The sequence below is a fragment of the Phlebotomus argentipes genome, unplaced genomic scaffold (genome assembly GCF_947086385.1).
Source record: "Phlebotomus argentipes unplaced genomic scaffold, Phlebotomus argentipes genome assembly scaffold_4, whole genome shotgun sequence".
Classification (NCBI taxonomy): domain Eukaryota; kingdom Metazoa; phylum Arthropoda; class Insecta; order Diptera; family Psychodidae; genus Phlebotomus; species Phlebotomus argentipes.
In genome coordinates, this window is record NW_026776174.1 from 9,851,257 (window position 1) to 9,870,249 (window position 18,993).

An 18,993-nucleotide genomic window follows, 5' to 3' on the forward strand; every position below is an offset into this window, starting at 1 on the left:
ACATTGTTTGTAAGGATAAGGCAAACATCTTGAGGTCGATTTTGATTGTGTGTCACAAGGCTTTACTTTGCCTAGGACTCCTAGTTACTTTGAACATTAATTTAATCAGATGCTGGAAGCGGTTCCTTGTGCAGTTAACCCAGGATCATTTTCTTAATTAGTTGGAGTCAAGAGACAGTGAGAGAGAGAGAGTGTGTGTTAAGGATTCTGGGTTGATCTTACTTGCCGCACACCTTGCAGGGAAAATCGTCTTTGATGGAGGAGCTGCTGCTGCTGGATGAGGAACTGGCACTGCTCGACACAGTCACGCTCCTGCCCATGCAGTGTAACTTTGTGTGGCCATGGAGAGCGGCTTTGCTCGAGAAGCTCTACAAAGGGATTAGGGCAGAGTGTCTCTTTCACAGGCGCAATTGTTAATCATATGGCTCGGGGGCGAGAAGATGTGGTTAAAATCAACAACTCAAATTGTAAATTGGCGAGCATGGGTTGGCAGTGTGGTGTTGGGGGTGGTGATGGTAGAAAGAGAACCGAAAGAAAAACAGGTACAGAGAGAGAAGCGAACACAAAGCCAGGCTCAAACGAAACCGAGAGGAAAAGAAGGGAAAGATGTGATAAAGAGGATATTCCAATTGTATACTCACAGCTGAGCAATCTGGCATCTCGCAGATGTGAGGCCGAATATCCGTGTGGGTGGAGTGCGAGAGGGTGGATGAGGTGTGATGTGAATCAGTCCCGTAGACAAGTGGAGCGTTGTTGTTCAATTCGTGGGAAATTCGCCGCTGGTTGTTTTGCTGTAAGTGTGTTAATTTGTAATCCACACAGAGCTTCTTCCAGAAGTAGTACAATTGGATGCAATCACCCGTTGATTTGTGTGGAATCTGAAATTTGTGAGATAAGCATTATATAGCCGAGAGGACCCACCTAATCCCATGCTAAGCTCTCACCTCTTTGCTTATTCTGTAGAAGTCCTTGCGGAAAGTTTCGAGTCCTTTGAGGAAAAGTTTGATCTCCTGTGGCGTCCAACGCTTATGTATCGCCGTAGCAGGTGACTGGAGGAGCTCCAGAATGGCCGTGTGCACTTGTCCATGGGTGTCGAGGAGGGTTTTCAGAGCTATCTCCTCTGAGTGACTGCCCAGCGGCACAGCGGATGACTTGGACAGCTCAATGTAGCGCCTCAATTGGCGCTCATCCGAACCCACGACGGGATCCCAGAGCTGAGTGTCCTCCTCCTCCACCTTCACGTCCTCCTCCTTCACCATGAAATCCGGCACCTGGGCCTGGAAGTCGCTCCCGATGTTTATCCGTGGGGAGTCCAGCAAGCATTCCAGGTCATCGCTGACGGACATGAGACAGTCGTCCTCCTCTTGCAGACCATCCTTCACCAGGCAGAAGTAAATCCCCGTGGCGTTCCTGCTGGGATTCAGAATGGGTGACGGCGTGAAGTGGTCATTGCCACTCCTCAAGCGCGAGCGAAAGCGCTCGTACACGCGAGCATAGTGCTCGGTGTGGTGTCTCTTCCTGCTCATCAGGCTCGCAATGGGTATGATCTTGGGCGATGGCGTGGACGTGGAGGAGATGCTGCTGGGGCTGAGGAAGACCTCGCTGTCCTTCGGCGGGAGGGGCTGCTCAGTTTGGACGGTTAGTGGTGTTGCGGTGGGCTGCATGCTCTCCTCGCCGGAGTTGCCTTTTGTACGCTTAGCCGGTGGGCAGAAGCCGAACTCAAACTTGTGCGGTCGACTGATGAAATCTTTGGGAGACGACGAGAGGAGTGGATCGTCAGAATTGGGCATCATCTGTGACTGAAGATTGCACATTGGCAAATAGTAGAGATCAATGTCGTCTGCCTCCGGTGCCGTATCTTCTGTGAGATTCTCATTGGGCAGCACCTCCTGGAGCGCCTCCTTCACCTCCTCAGCGCTGGACATGGTGGCGCTGAAGAAGGCTGCCGACAGGGGCGAGGAGGGATTTTGGGTGTCCTCCAGGAAGCTGTCTGGCTCATCCAGAAAGGCCAAGTCACGCAAGCGATCGCCATCCGGATCCTCCTTGAAGATGTCTCCCGTCTTCTCGTCCAGCACGGACTTGCTGTCGCTGAAGAGTTCATTCTTCAGCTGCAAGATGCGCTCGTTGTCGCTCAGCTCCTTGCTCACGTCCTCCAGGAAGCTCGTGGATTTCTTCTCGTCCCCAAAAAAGGGACCCACGTCGGCAAAGTGATGGCTGTCGTCGAGGAAGGGAGACGCCTGGGCCACGGCCTCGTGGCTGGCCGGTGGGGTGGGATAGGCCAGCGGTGAGGGCAGTGGCGACGAAGACGACTGGGTCACGGCGGACGGGGAGTTGCCATACAGGATGTAGTCCTTGGAATGAAGGGCGCTGAATTCCGCCAAGCTCTCGGGCAGTGGTGAATTGAGCACCGCTTGCAATTGGCGCGACGAGGCAAAGTTTCCGGCGAGGGCGGTGTTCTCCGTCAGGGAATAATCGCCCAGGGCGCTGATCTCGTCAATTTGCTCAGCATTGGCGCTGCTCTCGTGTAGCAACTGAATCGAATCCACCGCCTGAAGGAGCATCGCCGTGTCATTCACACTGTACACCTCGTTGTCGTGGAAGAAGCCACTAGAAGAGTCGGTGGAGTACGCCAGAGTGAACACATCACTCGCCCCCGGAGCCTCCTGGGAAATTGTCAGAGCCAGCGGGGCGCTCTCGCTGTTTCCAATTGACAATGCGAGCGGTGGGGTGGTGGTGGGTGTCACTGGGCTGCTCTTTGTTGCTTTCGAGGAGCCGCTCTCCTGTAGCAGCGGCGGTGCCGTGCCAGGATCCGAGCTCGTTCTCTTCACGGCCACCTTCGTGCCCCGCTTCAGCAGTTCAATCAGCGTGGCGTCCTTGCTGTCGACGACCGGGGAAGACTTAATGATGGCGTCGGTCTTTGAGGACTTACCGGCTACGGTGGAAGCCACACTGGTGGCAATCTGGAGGGCGGTGGCCAGAGTGGTGGTGGACTGGCAGAGAGTCGGCAAGGTAACAGTGGAAGTGGTGGAAGATGGCAATTTGGGAGACAGGAAAGTCTCCGTGTCGGAGAGACGACGCGCGGCTAAAGGTGGTGCAGGCACAACAAAGGCACCCTTCGAGGACACAAATATGTTAGCTACACAACTATCAGTCTTCTCACAAGTCGAAAGCGTAGTCAGGACATTCACGAGCTCCAGTAAATCTCTATCATTATATATACTAAAGAATCTATGAATTTGTATGGAATTCAGAATTTCAAGTTGTATGTTTAGAAACAGAAGAACAAGAATGAAATGAAGTTGATTTAAGAAAATCATTTCGCCCTATAGCAATGAGTAACTTTGCATGCATTTCTTCTATCTAATTTTAATATCTAACATCTAATGAAAGACAAATACTTGAATTAACAAGAATTGAAATAAATGTTCTGTCTGTGAAACAATGAATGGCATTTAATTGAAAAGACAGTCGTTTCAAATTTCTCTCAACTGCAGAGGAAAAAATATTCCAGGAATGAAATCAACGCAATTTGCGCAGAGAGATCATGTTGAAGGATTAAAATCCCCACCAAGAGGTGGCAACTAGGCTCACTCCTGTCGTCCTGGCGACGCTCACAGACTATTGTTGCAGAAATCGAATTGTGTGTGGGGCTTACCTTGAGATCCTTGCTTCGTTTGCTAATAATCTTCTCCTCAATGAGCGCTCTTACACCCACACTGGCTGTCTGCAGTGGTGGTCCTGGTGTCTCCTTCTTATCACATTTCTTCGTTTCGGCATCCTTCTTGAAGTAGCCACCGTGAAGGCGCATATGTCCATTCAGGGCTGGAATATTCTTGAACTTTCGATGACACAAATTGCATTCCACCGGCTTCTGCTCCAACTTTGGCACATTCGGTCCTACAGGTGGGGAGGATGAGCTGATGCTGTTGGCGGCATTCTCTGGGTTCGGTGACAATTTCGACTGTGTCTGCTGCAGCTGCGTCTGCAAAGGTATTGGAATTTGAGGCATGCAAGCAATTAATTGCTGAACAAGTTCATTTAAAAGAGTCTCACAGTCATTAACAAGTTCTTTGAGAATGCTTGTGAAGCTTATTGCAAAGCTATGGCGCAAATATTTCCTCCATGATAAATCTTTTCATGTGAAAATTGGCTGAAAATCTGTGATTTCCTCTCTAATCTGTCCCATTCAAATGCGCTCTCGTTAAACTATGTGCAAGCACAGACATGGCGAAGAAGAAGCATAAATATTTTAATTGTCTCTGTAGTGATGGAATTTGCTCCGACACCCACGCTCAAACCACTAATTCTCTCTCTGTCTCTCAACTTGGGGGTGTTAAGTGAATGCATAATAATTCTGATGAATGGGAAGAAAAGAAGCGAGACCAGTGCGAAAAAGGTCCCCAGCGCTTCACTTGCCTGACCTAAAACTGGGGAATGAGTTTCTGTTGTACATTGCTGTTTTCCTAATTGGACGTCTAAATCCGCTTATAGTCAACAAGGTTTTATTAAAATCCATATAATAGGGACTGTAGCTGCCGCTTCTATGTACCCGATGTACATTTTCCCTTAGACTTTTATGTATTAAAATCCTTCTATGCTGACACACGATTTTCCACACTGGCCCCTTCGCAAAGCATTCAAAATTTATTTAATCTTTTCTCCTTTTTTTGTGGCGCTCTCGCCAAGATGAGATACTGCCATTGGAAGGCTGCGTTCAATGAGTAAATGACTCCATTTTGCCGCATCTCTGCCTCACGGTGTGGCGTGATGAAGTGAAAAAAATACAAGTTCTTACATCCATAAATTTTAAATGGTATTTCAATATCGCGTAAAACGAAAATTTGTGCACAAATTCTCCATTAAGGCTCCTCGTCTCTCAATTCAGTTTTCGCCAACGAGCAAAAGAGAGAATCGTTCCAAAGTATTCAACTTGACTAACAATTTAGGTCAATCTCCAGCACACTCATCAGATAGCACTCAAGGACTTTCTCCCAGAATTTCTGCAGAGTCTCTATATAGAGAGAATGACCATCTCGTCCGCCTTCCCACTTCAACTCTTGACGCGCTCATTCTTCTCTACGCCACAATATTCACCCCTCACATTATTTGCATAATGAATTAATATAAAATTGAAGTTTCCACTGGTGGAAAGTGGCAATAAAAAATTGAATTTTAAATTAGAATCATTTCTGGCGTCCCCTTTCAAAATACACCGACGTTAGAAGTAAAGGACAAAAAACTTTACCAATTTTGCTGACTTAATTTAATCGCTATGATGATAAAATTTCTCCTACATTGAATATATAGGGAAGATATTGATGGTTTCCCGAGTGAAAACTTTCTTTTTCTTCCCACTCACCACCAAATTTTCATCATCCATTCTTCCTCATACAAACTCACGCTCCGACGTTGTGACTTTTGCCTCTTTTTTATTGCTTTCATTTCTTATTACAGAGTTAAATTGGAAAAAATTTTAATATGACTCTTTGTTCTTGAGGCCGCCTTGCGTCTATTGACACAATTTGTCCATAATTCTATACAGAAAGGAGGAAAATTAAGCAATTTTATGCATATCAAATTGAATACATTTTGACATGCTTATTACTTGAGACTAAAGAAAACCTTTTCTTGGCTTTCCAAGAATTCATTAGAAGTGTTTGGAAATTCGTGGAAAAATTTAAATTCTATGCTGTATATTTAGAATTCCTTTTAAACAAAGATTCTTTATCAGAGGCAACAAACTATTGAAAATATCCAGAATTCTTCTGTTCGTTAATCAGTTACACCAGCTTTTTGCTTCATATAACTGAAGTTTTCCTTACTTGAATTGAATTATAGATTTTATTTGAAAGTATTTGATTGCTTATCCGAATACCTACACTTCGACGAGTGACACAAATTTAGTGTCCCATAAATTTGATTTCCCGTAACCTTCCTTGTCTATGAAAACTACACTCTGGCCCTTTCTTATTTCACAGTGGACTGGGCTGGGGACAGAGAATTGAGGTATAATGTCGAAGATTTGTCTCTGTCTCATTTCCTATATTTTATTTATATAGCTACGTATAAATAAAATGTAGCAACTCGAGAGCTTTACTGTCACTTCATTCTCTCCTCCACTGCCTCCTGATCGATTTTCCATTAAAAGTTAAAGTTTTCCATTCAATACGTTCGGGCTATTATTACATTTTTGTGTGTGAGTGTGCTTTCCTTTCTCGACAAAATGTTACTTTCCTTACTTGTCGACACTCTTCCATACCGCGCGCTCATCCCCAGTTGCGCCCGCCCGCCTGAATCGCAGCCCTCGGGTCCTGGGGTGTATTGCGAGAGTTTTCTCAATAAATGATGGTGTGGTGGCATCTTTAAAATAATAGCAAATTACGAGGAGGGAGCCACGTTGATTCGATCACAGGCCATTGAGATTGGCTGAATGGCAGTGAACAGCAGCAGGTGAACGTGTTTGAGTTTCGATTAGAAGGATTTTTATAGACGATGAGTTTAATTAATTTTATGGTTCATATGATGAAAAGGAATTCATTTAGCTTCGCCATCTATATAACTACACTTAGTTGCTCGGAAAATTGTGTCGCCTCGATTCTCTCTCTTTTTTTTGTTCTCTTACCCACTTTTTTATTATTTCACTCACACTCTGCCGTGTCGTTTCCTTCTTTTATTTCATTTCACTTTGAGAAAGAGTCACCCAAACCCTCAATCAATGTTCGCACGAGATGCTACTGTATCATGAAATGGCACAATTTCTTTCACCATCTGTACCTATGTTGGGCGGCTGTAAGACAACAGAGCAGAGCCAAAGGGGGGAACTGAAAAAATACAGAGTGGTTAAAGAAGAAACGTCCCATAAAATTCTCGCAAGGGGGATTGTATGGTGGATTTGATTGGATACAGGAAGAGAAAATCTATAAAATAATCCGGATTTTGCCATTGTTTTCACTCTCCGCCACTTCTACGTTATTTCGCTGTACACGATTGCAAAGTTGTCTTTAAGAAAAGTTAACTTTTTTTCTCTCTCTGGCTGTTCCTCCCCGATAATTTTACATCGAGAAATTTCCCTCTCTCCCTCCCTTAGCCTCTTGTATCGACGACAGAGCGAGAGCTTTGGCAGACATTGTTTGCTGTTACTTGCAGAAAAGTTGAATAAAATAAACGATAAAATAAGAAAGTCCCTCTCATGTTGAGACAGAGAACGACGGATTTGATTTGGAGCCAAAGAGGAGAGCAAAATTGCGACAATAGACATTTTATTGATTTCTCAAGTACCATCGAGGTGGGGACCGAGGGCAGGGCGCGGTGCGAATCAAAAGAATAAATAAAGCACACTCGCGTGGTCTCCTTTAAAAAGCCCCCGTCACTGAAATTTAGTGTTTGGTATTTAAAGGGTGACTATTAGACGACGGAGACCATGAAGCACTCTCGCAATTATCACCGGTGATTTGTGGTCTCTCTGTGAGATAAAATTACACAATAGAGACATGGTATTTACCATCACTATCTCCAACTTCGCACACTAAAGGCTCATGACATGTGAAAATAATTAACACTCTCAATGGGTAAAAGTACAAATTAGCATAATACGTCCCATCCATCCATGCAAATTAATCTTGTATCCCATAGTTGATTTATGATTTATGCTGTATCACAGCTTTATTGTGACAATTTCAACCCCACAGACACCACACAAGCTATGTCGAACAGGCACTTCATTGATGTGGTACATGAAGTTTTGTGTGTTTGTAAGCAAATTAGATATTATTCTGCGAAAATTTAATTTTCATATGCAAATTCACGTAATAACCTTATTGTTGATTGAATGTGAATTCACTTTTCGTTCTCTTCAACTCGCTCGCATTTGCGCTTCAGAAACTTTCAGGCGAAAGCTCAAAGATTAATTTTATTAGCAAATTTCCCGCTCTGGGAAAATTTACACATTTTTTCCCTCCTTGTATATTCCACTCTCTGACGTCTCATTTCACTCTCTTTGCCTATATGGAAAGTTTTGGGGTCGCAAATGAGTGTCACATCGAGAGGGTGAAATTTCGCCCTGTTGTAGAGGAGGATGCAGCGGGATAGATATAATTGAACATATATTTTGTACTTTGGCGATACGGTTAAATGACCCCTTATCTACGCAGTCATACTCAATGGGCGCCAGAAGATAAATGTACTATTTATCGAAGAACTGACCACGCTCGAGAGACCTTCCCCTACGCGTTCATAAATAGGCGAAATCATGAATTGTATGTGCAGAGAGCTTTTCCTTCTGTGCCAGAGCTTTTTGTTTTCATTTTCATTGCAATCATTAAAATGGAAATTGTAGAAAACGCAAGAGTCTCTTTGGCCAAGCCAGAGTATATGTTTATGTACTTTCACACAGGGAGTACACAGAGTGTGGAGAGCATTTGATAAAAGCTGTGCTAAAGTAATTGAGGCAAGCGCCATTTTATGTGCGGATGCTCGAAGGGAGAGTGCTAGGAGGCTTTCAAGCTCTCGAAAAAGAGCTTCCAATCCCCCACGCTTTGTAACTTTTGAGTCCCATGTGCTGCTGAGGAGTATTGTGTGACGGAGCATTTACTGAGTATGTGGTGTATGATTTTAGAGATTATAACTTTCTGTTCGCTTTGTAATTTCCCTCCCTTTAACTATATGCCTCTGGTGACTCTGCACGAGAGCCACCTCTTTGCTATTTTTTCGCACCACGACTCTCTCTCTCTCTCTTTCTCTCGCTAGGTGTGTCATTATAAAATGAGATGAGGTCGAGGAATGGCCTCACGAAGAGTAGGCAACAAAGGGTTTGGGAACAGGTGTGGAAAAGCTCGGAAGACCACCACATTCACTTCGCATCTCTGCTGAATTTTATTTAGTTGAGCAAACCACCGCACTAAGTCTAGAAAAATATTAGTGCAGAGCAGCCGAGGAAAGGAGAAAATTCTACCCTTAATGGACCTTATATCCTCTTAAATGGAGTCATACGTACGACAGGAATATGGTGATATTGAGTGGGAAAGAACAATGAGCAGATGGGATATAGAAAGGAGAAAAGCCCAATGCATACACATATAAGATCACCCTACCAGGCGAACAGTGGAGTTGCCAATGGGTCAAAGGCTAAAGTCTTTACGGTATACTCGCGATGGTGTTCTGTGCCACATGTAGAAGCCACTATACTTTTGGCTCACTTTCAACATACTTGGCAAATTTATACAAAACACATATACCGCGAAACTATAGACGATACGCAAATAATCACATGCAAAATGCCAATTTTTGATTATTCGACTCCTCTTTTTCCCTGTGCTGGATTACGCTACTCCCGCGGCTCGCGCGATGCCGCAGGCGAGGTTGGACAATAAAATCTAAGAGATTTGTGAAGTAGTGAAAGCTCTCTATTCCACGGTGTGTTCCTCCGCTTTACCCCCATTGAACATTTGGATTGTCTCACACAAATAATGTATGTATAGGGCATGTGAGAAGAGACAGAAAGAATTGTGTGGAATCAGTATAATTCGATTTAGTGAACTGGAATTTTTTCCCCGACTTGGAAACCACCCTCGCATGGGCGCACATACACGCCCCACATCGTGTGAAAATGGGCGAAAGAGGGAAGGAAAAGCTCTCCATATATCTGCATTTATTTTTGCAGACAATGAAAATCATCGCAGCGCCACCCAACACATTTTATTCTCAAGCCACCAATATCTCACCCACTGGCAGTCCCCAAACCCCCAGTCCTTCGATATGTGCATAGGTTTTTGGCACACACAAAGTAAAATGAAAGTGGTTTTCTGGGGGCGGCCGACTCCAGTGGGTGGGAATTGGTGAGCTGAAGTTCCAACATCTGGTGATGTTCGACTTTCTGGATGAATGAACATGAGAAACTTGTTCCCAAGGATCTCAATATTATATTGCGGATTTATGGATGAAGTTAACACTTTGCCAGTTAAAAGTTCCTTTTTGCCCCCATCCAAACTCCCCATGTCCTGTCTCCCGGGGCTTTCCGGACGAAGGAGAGCGAATGAATAGCGCATGAATTGCGCTGCAAAAGAATCAAATAATCAATTTGGCATAAATTCATGCAGAGTTCACCTGGTGTGTTGGCTCTTCGGCGGTCACCCACAGTTCCTGATATTTAATATTCAATTGATGATAAATAATACAGGAGTTAACAGGCATAATTCGCCGTGCGGACGGGGGAAATGAAATATTTTACGATGGCACATTGTTTTCCTCTTTATTATTATTATTAGTGTTATTCTGGGTACTCATCCTCAACTTCACATACCGCACCCCGCTGAATACAGCAATAAATCTGTTTTATTGTTTCCTAAATCCTTATTTTCTCAACAATAAATTGCCCCCGCTTTCTTTTCACTAATAAAAAAAGAAAGCGCGCACCACTGGTAGTCTCCATTGACGAGATAAAAAGGGTTCAACTGAACATGAACCCTTCTGATGGCCGAGTCACGGAAGGACTTTGTGGACCAAGGGGGAAATATGTGGGAGGAAATTGCCATGTTGGCATTCTCAAACATTCTCCAAAGAAAATATATGGGTGAAGGTTAGCCAATCAACCATGAAAATAGTGAAATGTTGTTATGCTACATTCGTTGACGTCTTCCTTCCATTTTCTCTATAAATATCTTACGATATTCAATTTACGGGTTTTCTTATTTAATTATGGATAATGCCATACAAAGGCTCATGCATTTATGTATGTATTCAGTATTTGATTATGAACTCCAACAAAGTTATTAACTTAAGAGAGTTTGTGCATCTTACTGTCTAAACTGAGAGAGCTTTCTGAAATATTCTCCCAGAGGAAATATGTTCATTTGTAACTTTGGGGAGAGCCAATAATAAATCAGTAATAAAGGTAATTAGCATTTATGATTGGCTTTCAGTAAATCAATGCAACTCAGTGCAATCAGAATGTCAACCAGTCGCTTGTGATGTGGGGAAAAACCCGATTGGGAGCTTACCTGCATGTTCCAAGTTCTGGGACGCGTTGTCTGACGTTGTCCAGCTGAGGCTGTCAAGCCCGCGTTGGCTTGTTTCGTCTGCTGCATAATTTGACTGATGAGATCCAACTGTTGGCGTGTGAGACCCTCATTGCCGACTCCTGCTGGGGAGCTGGGCGATGAGGGTTTGGAGCTGATGTTGTCGTTGGCCGAGCTGAAGGGGATGCAAGTGGCTCCGTGCGGCGAGCTGGCATCACCTAATTTGTCCCAGACATAATACGATTGTAATGCATTGCACAGTGTGAGGGTAAAAATAACTAGGAATATGAATTGGTGTATATTAATTTGAAGTTTGGGAAGCTTTTACTAACCGCTAGCTGTGGCTGGTGACAAGCTCAGCCCAGTTGGCGGTCCTGTTGAGGATGACAATGATGAATGTGGGGTTGTTGGTGTCATTGCCAGCGAGCTGTGATGATTCTCTGTGTGTCGCCTTAGAGATCTGGCATCACAATAGGACTTTCCGCAGCCTTCGGCTTTGCACTCGTACGGCTTTTTATTCCTGTGAGTCAGCATATGGCCATTTCTGCGGTGGTGAGATATTGGACAAATTAGTGGACGGGAGCCAATTGGGGTGGACCTCAATACTCACAGATGATCCTGCCTCTTGAAGGCCTTCGAGCACATCCCACACACATACTTTCGCTCGTCGCTATGTGTTAATTTATGCTTAGCCAGGGCGGAGGCATTCCCAAACACTTTGCTGCATACCTATACAGAAGATAAAAAGCGGGGTGAGAAGAGGGAGGCATTTTATTCATTCAACCCAAATCATCACAATAGACTGAGGTTCGAGCGGAGCACATTCATCCCCCCGCCGGGAATTGAGCATACAAAAATATTACTAATGACGAAGGTCTTTTATTTTATTCCTCTCCTTATCATTTTTATGTAATGGGCACCGCCGAGAATTGCAGGTATTTGAGATTCCTTTGTGTAGAGTGGAAAATCTCCCCTCGCGCGCGCTTGACTGACAAAAATAAATTCTTCTGCATAGTTGAGCAAGAATAATTATCGTAATTCCCGCATTTTTTCGCTACAACTTTCCTCTCTGCCTTTTCCCAGCTTTCAACTTCTCACTCATCCTTTGTGCTAGCTCCCTTTTCAAATACCATTTTGACTGAATCTCGAATTAATTCCATCTTCCCTTCAATATAAATCAATTTAGCGAAAATATATCATGAGTGGCAGAAGTAGTGGTGGCAGATCATTAGGAGGAAAATTTTATATCTATGAAAATTGTAAATTAATGATAGGAATTCATCACAAAAGGTAGGGATGGTGGGGAAGAAATTAAAAGCTGTAGACTGTACCGAAGGGTGTGTGAACAGACAAGCTGTGAATTTCCAGAACGAAGCAGGACAGCAAAATTTTAAACATTAAAAACATGATAACTTTCGAAATAATGAGGAAAATGGAACGTGAAATTAATGTTTAAAATACATATTTGCTTTGCATAAATTAAAGCCAACTGCGTTATCAAGTTGAATAGCTGCATTAGAAATAGATTTTTTTATTTAATACTTTTTCTTCATATGCCCAAATTTCTACAGATCATTTCAGAACTTAGTGTGACCTAATAAACTTAAAGCATCTCTGGTTCTGTGCTACATTAAAGAATTGTTTGCAGTCTCACAGCTTGTGGACTTAAAAATTACTTATCATAAATTTCAAAGTAAATTCACTGTCTGTTGTTTTCATAATCTTCGACGCAGTTGCGAGAAGCCCCACTTTGTGGACGTTGAGCAGAAGGATGATGGAATTGTGTGGTGTGTGAGGAAGACAAATAAATAGTGACATCCTTTCTCTCTTCCAGAGTGTCTGCAACATTACACCCGTTCCACCCACTCGGGGGTGGTGGTCCGTCAGTCGGAACAGCATTGCGGGGTGTTGGTGAAAGAAAACGGAAATGAATGCGCAGAAAAAGGTAAAATGTGTGTGAAGAGAGAGAAATCAAGTGGCACTTAAAATTCAAACGACGCACAAACTCCATTAGACTCCTGTCACCGTAAAAGATAACCATGGTCGTTCTGCACACATCTACACAATTCGTATTCTTCTTTTAGTCTGACACATCAAAACCCCCCGCAGTCGCCCCGAAAAAATTGCAATTGTGACACGTGAAAATGTTTAAATTTCACCCTTGGACCATTCCATTGCTATGTTGAGGAGAGAAAGAGAGAACTCAGGACAAAAGTGGGAGTAGAAAGTGGAACATCCTGTGAAAGACGAAACCAATTTGGCACGAATGAATTTCTATTTCATTTTATGGATAGGAAAGTCATGAGCAGAAGAAAAAACTTGTTTATGTTTCTTGATCCGCTCACTCCTCTCGCATTTATGTTTCGCAGCGATATTTTAAAAATTGCTTCTAAGACGAATATACCCTCAAGTTCGGTGAAGTATGTACATACATTCTCCATGTGAGGTATCATTGAATTTCAATATCAATTGTTTCCAAATTGTCCCCGCAATATGTACACCCACCCTTCAAGATATCTCTCGTGTATACTCCAAAGGCATTCACCCTAATTGAAATTCATACTAAATCGTTTTGTGGTTTGATGGCAAATAAATCAAGAGTGTGGAATTGATAGCAGAATTTCAGCGAATCATGGCCAAAGTGCTTCGTCGCGCTCCTGCATTCAGAAAAAAGAAAGGGTTTCTTCTAATTCCATTTGCTTTTCATAAATTTTGAATTAAAATTCTGAAGGACGACGATTTTTTTTATTTCTCTTTGCAATTCCTCGAATTCTCTCCTAAATTAAAGGTTTACGTCCAGCTTTAAAATTTATTCGCCGACAGGACCGCATTGTAGTATCACCAGCAGTCATTTGAAACTCAAAAGAGTCACACTAATTTAGCTGTAATGTATTGGAAAGTACTCTGGAGGATTGAAAATGTGAGGGGAAAATGTATGTTGTCAGTGGTTTTCAAAAATTCCCAATATGAAAGTTTATATCGTTTATGAAATTTGCAATTAATTAGAATTGAAATTTAATACCTATGTTTGTGTGTATATTTTTTTTGTCCAAAAATCTGTATAATTTCTACGAAATTTTAATTATTACAGGTCCTTGTATGTGAATAGAACCTTTCTTATTTTTATTCTACCTTTTTTTCACAAAGAAACATACCCGACATTTTTCTTCAAGCAACCATATATAGCGCCTGGAAGCTCTTTACTTGTGCAAAATATATTATTAATTTCCTCGTGATCCGGAGTACGGACCTCACTTACACTTTGGGTATGCTTACAACCCCTCACACTGCCTCTCATTTTAAATGAAGAAAGCTAATGATGGCATTGAATTTACAATTTCTCCTCTGGCTCTTGAGAAGGAAAATGAATGTGAAACCAATTTACGACGATGACATTGTAAATTGCTTGGCAATTTAGTGAGCATGACTGCTACGTTGATAAAATGATAATAGACGCGAGTCCTCCCTCAGCCCCTTCGTGCCCTGGTATGTTGTTTTCAATGTTGCACTCGAGAAGAAAGCGGGGAAAATTCAAATAGAGTCTGGCTGGGCAGAGAGGATGGAAATGTTTTCGGTGAGTATATAGTGAGTGTTATTAAATTTTCACCTGGCACTGCTGCGGTCCGTGACGAGTTGGTGATGCTGTTTTGGGTCGGGCCTTTTTCACTGACATCGCATTTGCATTGCTGCCGTTTGATGTTGATGTCTCATTATTATTTTTGCTGCTGCTGCCACCACCACTGCTGTTCGTATTGGTTGCTGAAAGGAGACAGAGAGAGACAGAGTGGATGATAGAGATTGAAATACAGCGAGATAGTTTCTAATGTAAATGGCGGTCTCATGTGTCCTTAAAACTCCTGGGTAAATTTCAAAACACATTATATGAATTAAATATCAGTTCCATAAACAGATACTTTAAAGAGGATTTCGGTGAGAACACATTTCCCGTCTTTATTTAGTGATGAGTCCCTATAACAGTTTGCTCTCGAATTCCTTCTAACGAACACTGGTGAATATGTGATGGACTTTCTTCAATACATAAAGTTGTTGCCACTTAATTGTATCCCCATAGACGAGATAGAGAGAGAGATCGTACAGTAATTTCAGTCTGCTCCCTCTCCGGTGGGGTGTTTCGAGAAGTGAAAAGAACAGCAAACTCGAGGGAAAATTGTACTTTTTTTCCCTTCAGCATACATATGTATGTACATTTATTCTCTATCAAGCCATCTCGTGGTGGTTGGTTGGAAAATTTTACCACTATTTTGATTCAGAATGCAAACACCACATTCAATTTTACTGTATTTACCCTCCACAACCTCTTCCGTTGGCGAACAGTATAGGAAGTTAAATTAGAATGGATGGGAAGAATAAAACATGGGAGAATAATAGTATGAATAGTGAAGGAACAATGAGAATGAAGGCTGTAGATTTATTGTTCAAACATCTTCCTATAATCTTAACCATTTCATATTATATAGTGCCTACAGTTTGTAGTGTGATTTACATGGTTTATTATGCAAATTCTTACCATGTATAATTTAAACTGAGGATATTCACTCACTCTCTATTATCCCTCTCTTTCTCTCTCCCGCTTTTGACTGCCTTAAATGCCATGCGATGCAGAAAAATCATGACACTTTCATTACGATGACAATCTCTGCCGTACTCTACACTACTATTGAATTGCCAAAAATAAATTTCTTGAGAGCAGACATAGAAAACGACAGCAATTCAGCGAAAATGGAAATGTGAAACAAGAAAAGTAAATCCTATTTGAAGGGTGTAGGGAAGTGTCTGCCAAAACGGGAACTGCCCAAATTTTCAGAACATTACATTTCTCAATAGAATACAAATTTTATGTAACTTGCAAAATATTTCCCAATAAAAATACATGACTTTTCTCTCAAGTCACAACCGCATTAGGCATCACTCCCCTACACATGAGTGTGATATTTTGTGATGGAAAACTTGAAAATGGGAAAACGGAAATCGCACAGAATTGCTCCACTTTTCACCTACAGCCATACTCTCCCAATGCTTCTGTGTACACCTTTACAAAAGCCAAGAGGTGCTCTCTTCCTCTTATTCTCTTGTCGTGAAAAATTCCAATGCATATCAAAACGAATAAATTTGGTATTTATGCAGGGAAAATTCCTTCGTCTCTTGCCATATTCCGGGCCCTGACATAGTAAGAGACTGCGTCATATTCACAATAGCATGGGTGGGATGAAAAGAGAAAATTTACTATGCAAATAAGGAGAATCGAAAATTTTCACTGATATGACATCCATTTGGCTGAAAATAAAATTTCCCACATCCTTTTAAGAGGCACTTCTACCCACCCCATCCCCAAACCCATATCACATGAAGGGAAAATCAATATAAACTGAATAAGAGGACTCTCTGAAGCATTTTCAATTTTCCTCCTCGTGCTGCTGGTGTATGCCAATGGATTTCCCGGGATGTGCGGGCTTAATTTATATCATTTAGCGAGAGGGGAATTTATCACGGAGCGTAAAAAGAGTCTCACCTGCTGCTTGCAAATTGCCCAGAGTGCCGAGCATATCGGCTAGAATTTCAGGATCAGGATAGCCTATCGTGAGAGCGGCATCCAGTGGAGCTGCTGCGTCAGGTGCTTGAACAGCTTCACGCAATTGGAGTGTCACGGATCCCTCGGCACCCATCGAGGCGCTACACATGAGAACTCTAGGGGGTGCCAATCCTGTCAAGGGTAGTCGGAGCCCACCACTTTGCACCTGAAACGATTAAATTGGAAATAGAATGCATTAAATCACGCCAATACTGAAATTTACGTACACAACAATTTCTGCGTGTATCTTATTTTATCTTTTCCTCATCTTTTTCGACGCTATTTAGTACCACATATTTATTTAATATCCTCTTAGTCTTCTAGTTTGATGCTGGAAGTTTTTCTAGTGTACAATGTATTATTCCTTTGAGCTCGTAGATGTATTAGTCGGAAACGAGAAACTATATTTTGCTTCTGATTTATATGATCCTTGCTCAATATGACCTAGAAAGCAATCACAAATCCTGTCACCATTGGTACAGACGAAGAATGAGTCGACAATAACAACAAACTATGGCAAAAAATGCGAACACATCGAATAATTTCCCTGTTTTCTCTTTTTCAAGACTGGTATTTTCTCTCTCATGTTGTGTATTTCATGCGAGTGTGTGTGTGTGTGTGTGTATGTGTAGCATAGCAGGAAAATCTTTTTGTGAAGTTGAGGCAATACAATAACTTAGAAATGATGTTTTTCTGTCGACTTGACAAATTTTATGGGAGTTTCTATTCAATGTTGTTGTCGACATAATTCGAATTATGTTTCTGCGTGACAAGTATTTTCTGTTACGAATATCCGTCTCTCCCTCCAATGAGCCTTCATACTTTTGGTAAATGCATGTCTAAAAAGTTTTTTTTTTATATTCCTCTCCATGTCCTGCGTGAAATATTAAAGAAGTGAATTGAGGATGCTTGCGCCACAACTCCAAGAGAAGATGCTTATTGCTTGACGAATGTCATTTGGCTATGTGCTGTGGAAGTGAAAATAAATTATTAAAAAAAATTTTTTATATTGTTCGAGTCTTGTAGAAATTTTTCTAAGGATTTCAGTATGTTAATAATTAAGTCATTATCCTCTGCACAGATATTCGCAGTCATGGTCATGAATGGGAATACATATATAAAAGATTTATTTGTGCAGATGTTCCTAATGTTGGGCAGGAATTAAATAATCTACCCATAAAATTGTATGTCTCTCTGTATCTCGTGGCTCTTCTGACGAGAGATGAATGGTGGCGGAAAAATAAGGATGAGTCAGATCGAGGTCGAGTGAATTCTGCTTTCATGATTATTACGCTCTCACGATGAGACACACTGTCCAATTGCGTCAATATATTCTTCCATAAATGCTAGCGACGCTCACTGTGATTCCAAATGAAGATGAATGGATAAACTTTCGAAGAGCGCAAATTGCATGTTTACAGTACAGATTATTTACTTCCTAATTGTATCCTGCAATGGAGGAATGCTATTTTGTGAATTTACAGAAATTGTTTTCTTTTTCTTATCCCCTCCTTGGACGCCATGCTCATACTTGTTTAGGCAACTACCATTGGCCATGTACACTTTCGCTCAAGTCCATTTTGAATGGGTGGGCGAGGGCTGCGCGTGGAGTGGGAGCGGTTAAGAAATAGGATATCTCCAACAGCAGTAGGATCACGTAGTGGAGCGCTCAAGCTTCACCATCTCCATACATATGTATATTGTTTGTGAAGTGTGGAGAAGATAAAGAAGATAAGTCGAAAGGAAGTCATTACGGGCGGAACGTTCAATTTAAACTTGCTCTATGTACAGAGTGTCGCTAAAGTCTCTTCTAAACTATATTTCCAGCGCTCGTTTCTGGGTGATGCACATGTCTCTGCCAATGATTTCGAAAGACAATTCTCCAATAGATGTACAATACATATAGATGTATGTATTGTACGTGTATTAGATGGATGTGCTACATATTGTATATGTATCATGGGATTATTATATATGATACAACAAGTTTCATCTCATGGTTGGTTGCTTGAATTCAACCAACCCCATTGTGACACCCTTTAATTTAACTCAAACATCATGTCCATCCCTACGTACATGCCTCCACATTGGGAGAATGTGTGGTTCGCTTTTCCAACACGGTGCTTGAATAGAAAGTCTGCTGAATTTCACCCGAAATTCACCATTCATTGTTATTCCTCAATTTTATCTAACAATACTCCAAATGTGGTAGTTGCTATGTACATTTGCCAAATGCGGGGAGGATGAATTGTCGGTGGGTGGAGCGGCAAGGAGAGGGTTGTGTTTTTAGCACTCTTCATTTGTAATTTGTCGCGCACACAAAATGGAAGAGAAACGACATTCAGCATCAATTGACGATTTTCTACCATCCACCGATGGAAATATGTTTGT

General features: G+C 42.0%; 1 protein-coding gene across 3 annotated transcripts in view; it reads right to left on the bottom strand.

Moving 5' to 3' along the window:
* The window catches only part of LOC132258096 (uncharacterized), a 40,281-nt gene that overhangs the window by 5,134 nt on the left and 16,154 nt on the right, over window positions 1–18,993 (bottom strand). Inside the window, exons 3-11 of one of the 3 annotated variants that reach the window (XM_059755204.1) lie at window positions 16,543–16,768; window positions 14,620–14,771; window positions 11,623–11,741; window positions 11,345–11,556; window positions 10,995–11,230; window positions 3,656–3,982; window positions 945–3,113; window positions 642–878; window positions 234–368 (exon numbers count right to left, since the gene is read on the bottom strand). In XM_059755204.1, the coding sequence (XP_059611187.1) occupies window positions 234–368; window positions 642–878; window positions 945–3,113; window positions 3,656–3,982; window positions 10,995–11,230; window positions 11,345–11,556; window positions 11,623–11,741; window positions 14,620–14,771; window positions 16,543–16,768 (3,813 nt within the window). Of the gene's footprint in view, window positions 1–222; window positions 369–641; window positions 879–944; window positions 3,114–3,655; window positions 3,983–10,994; window positions 11,231–11,344; window positions 11,557–11,622; window positions 11,742–14,619; window positions 14,772–16,542; window positions 16,769–18,993 lie in introns of all 3 variants that reach the window. The other 2 variants (XM_059755205.1, XM_059755206.1) reach the window with 2 other exon arrangements.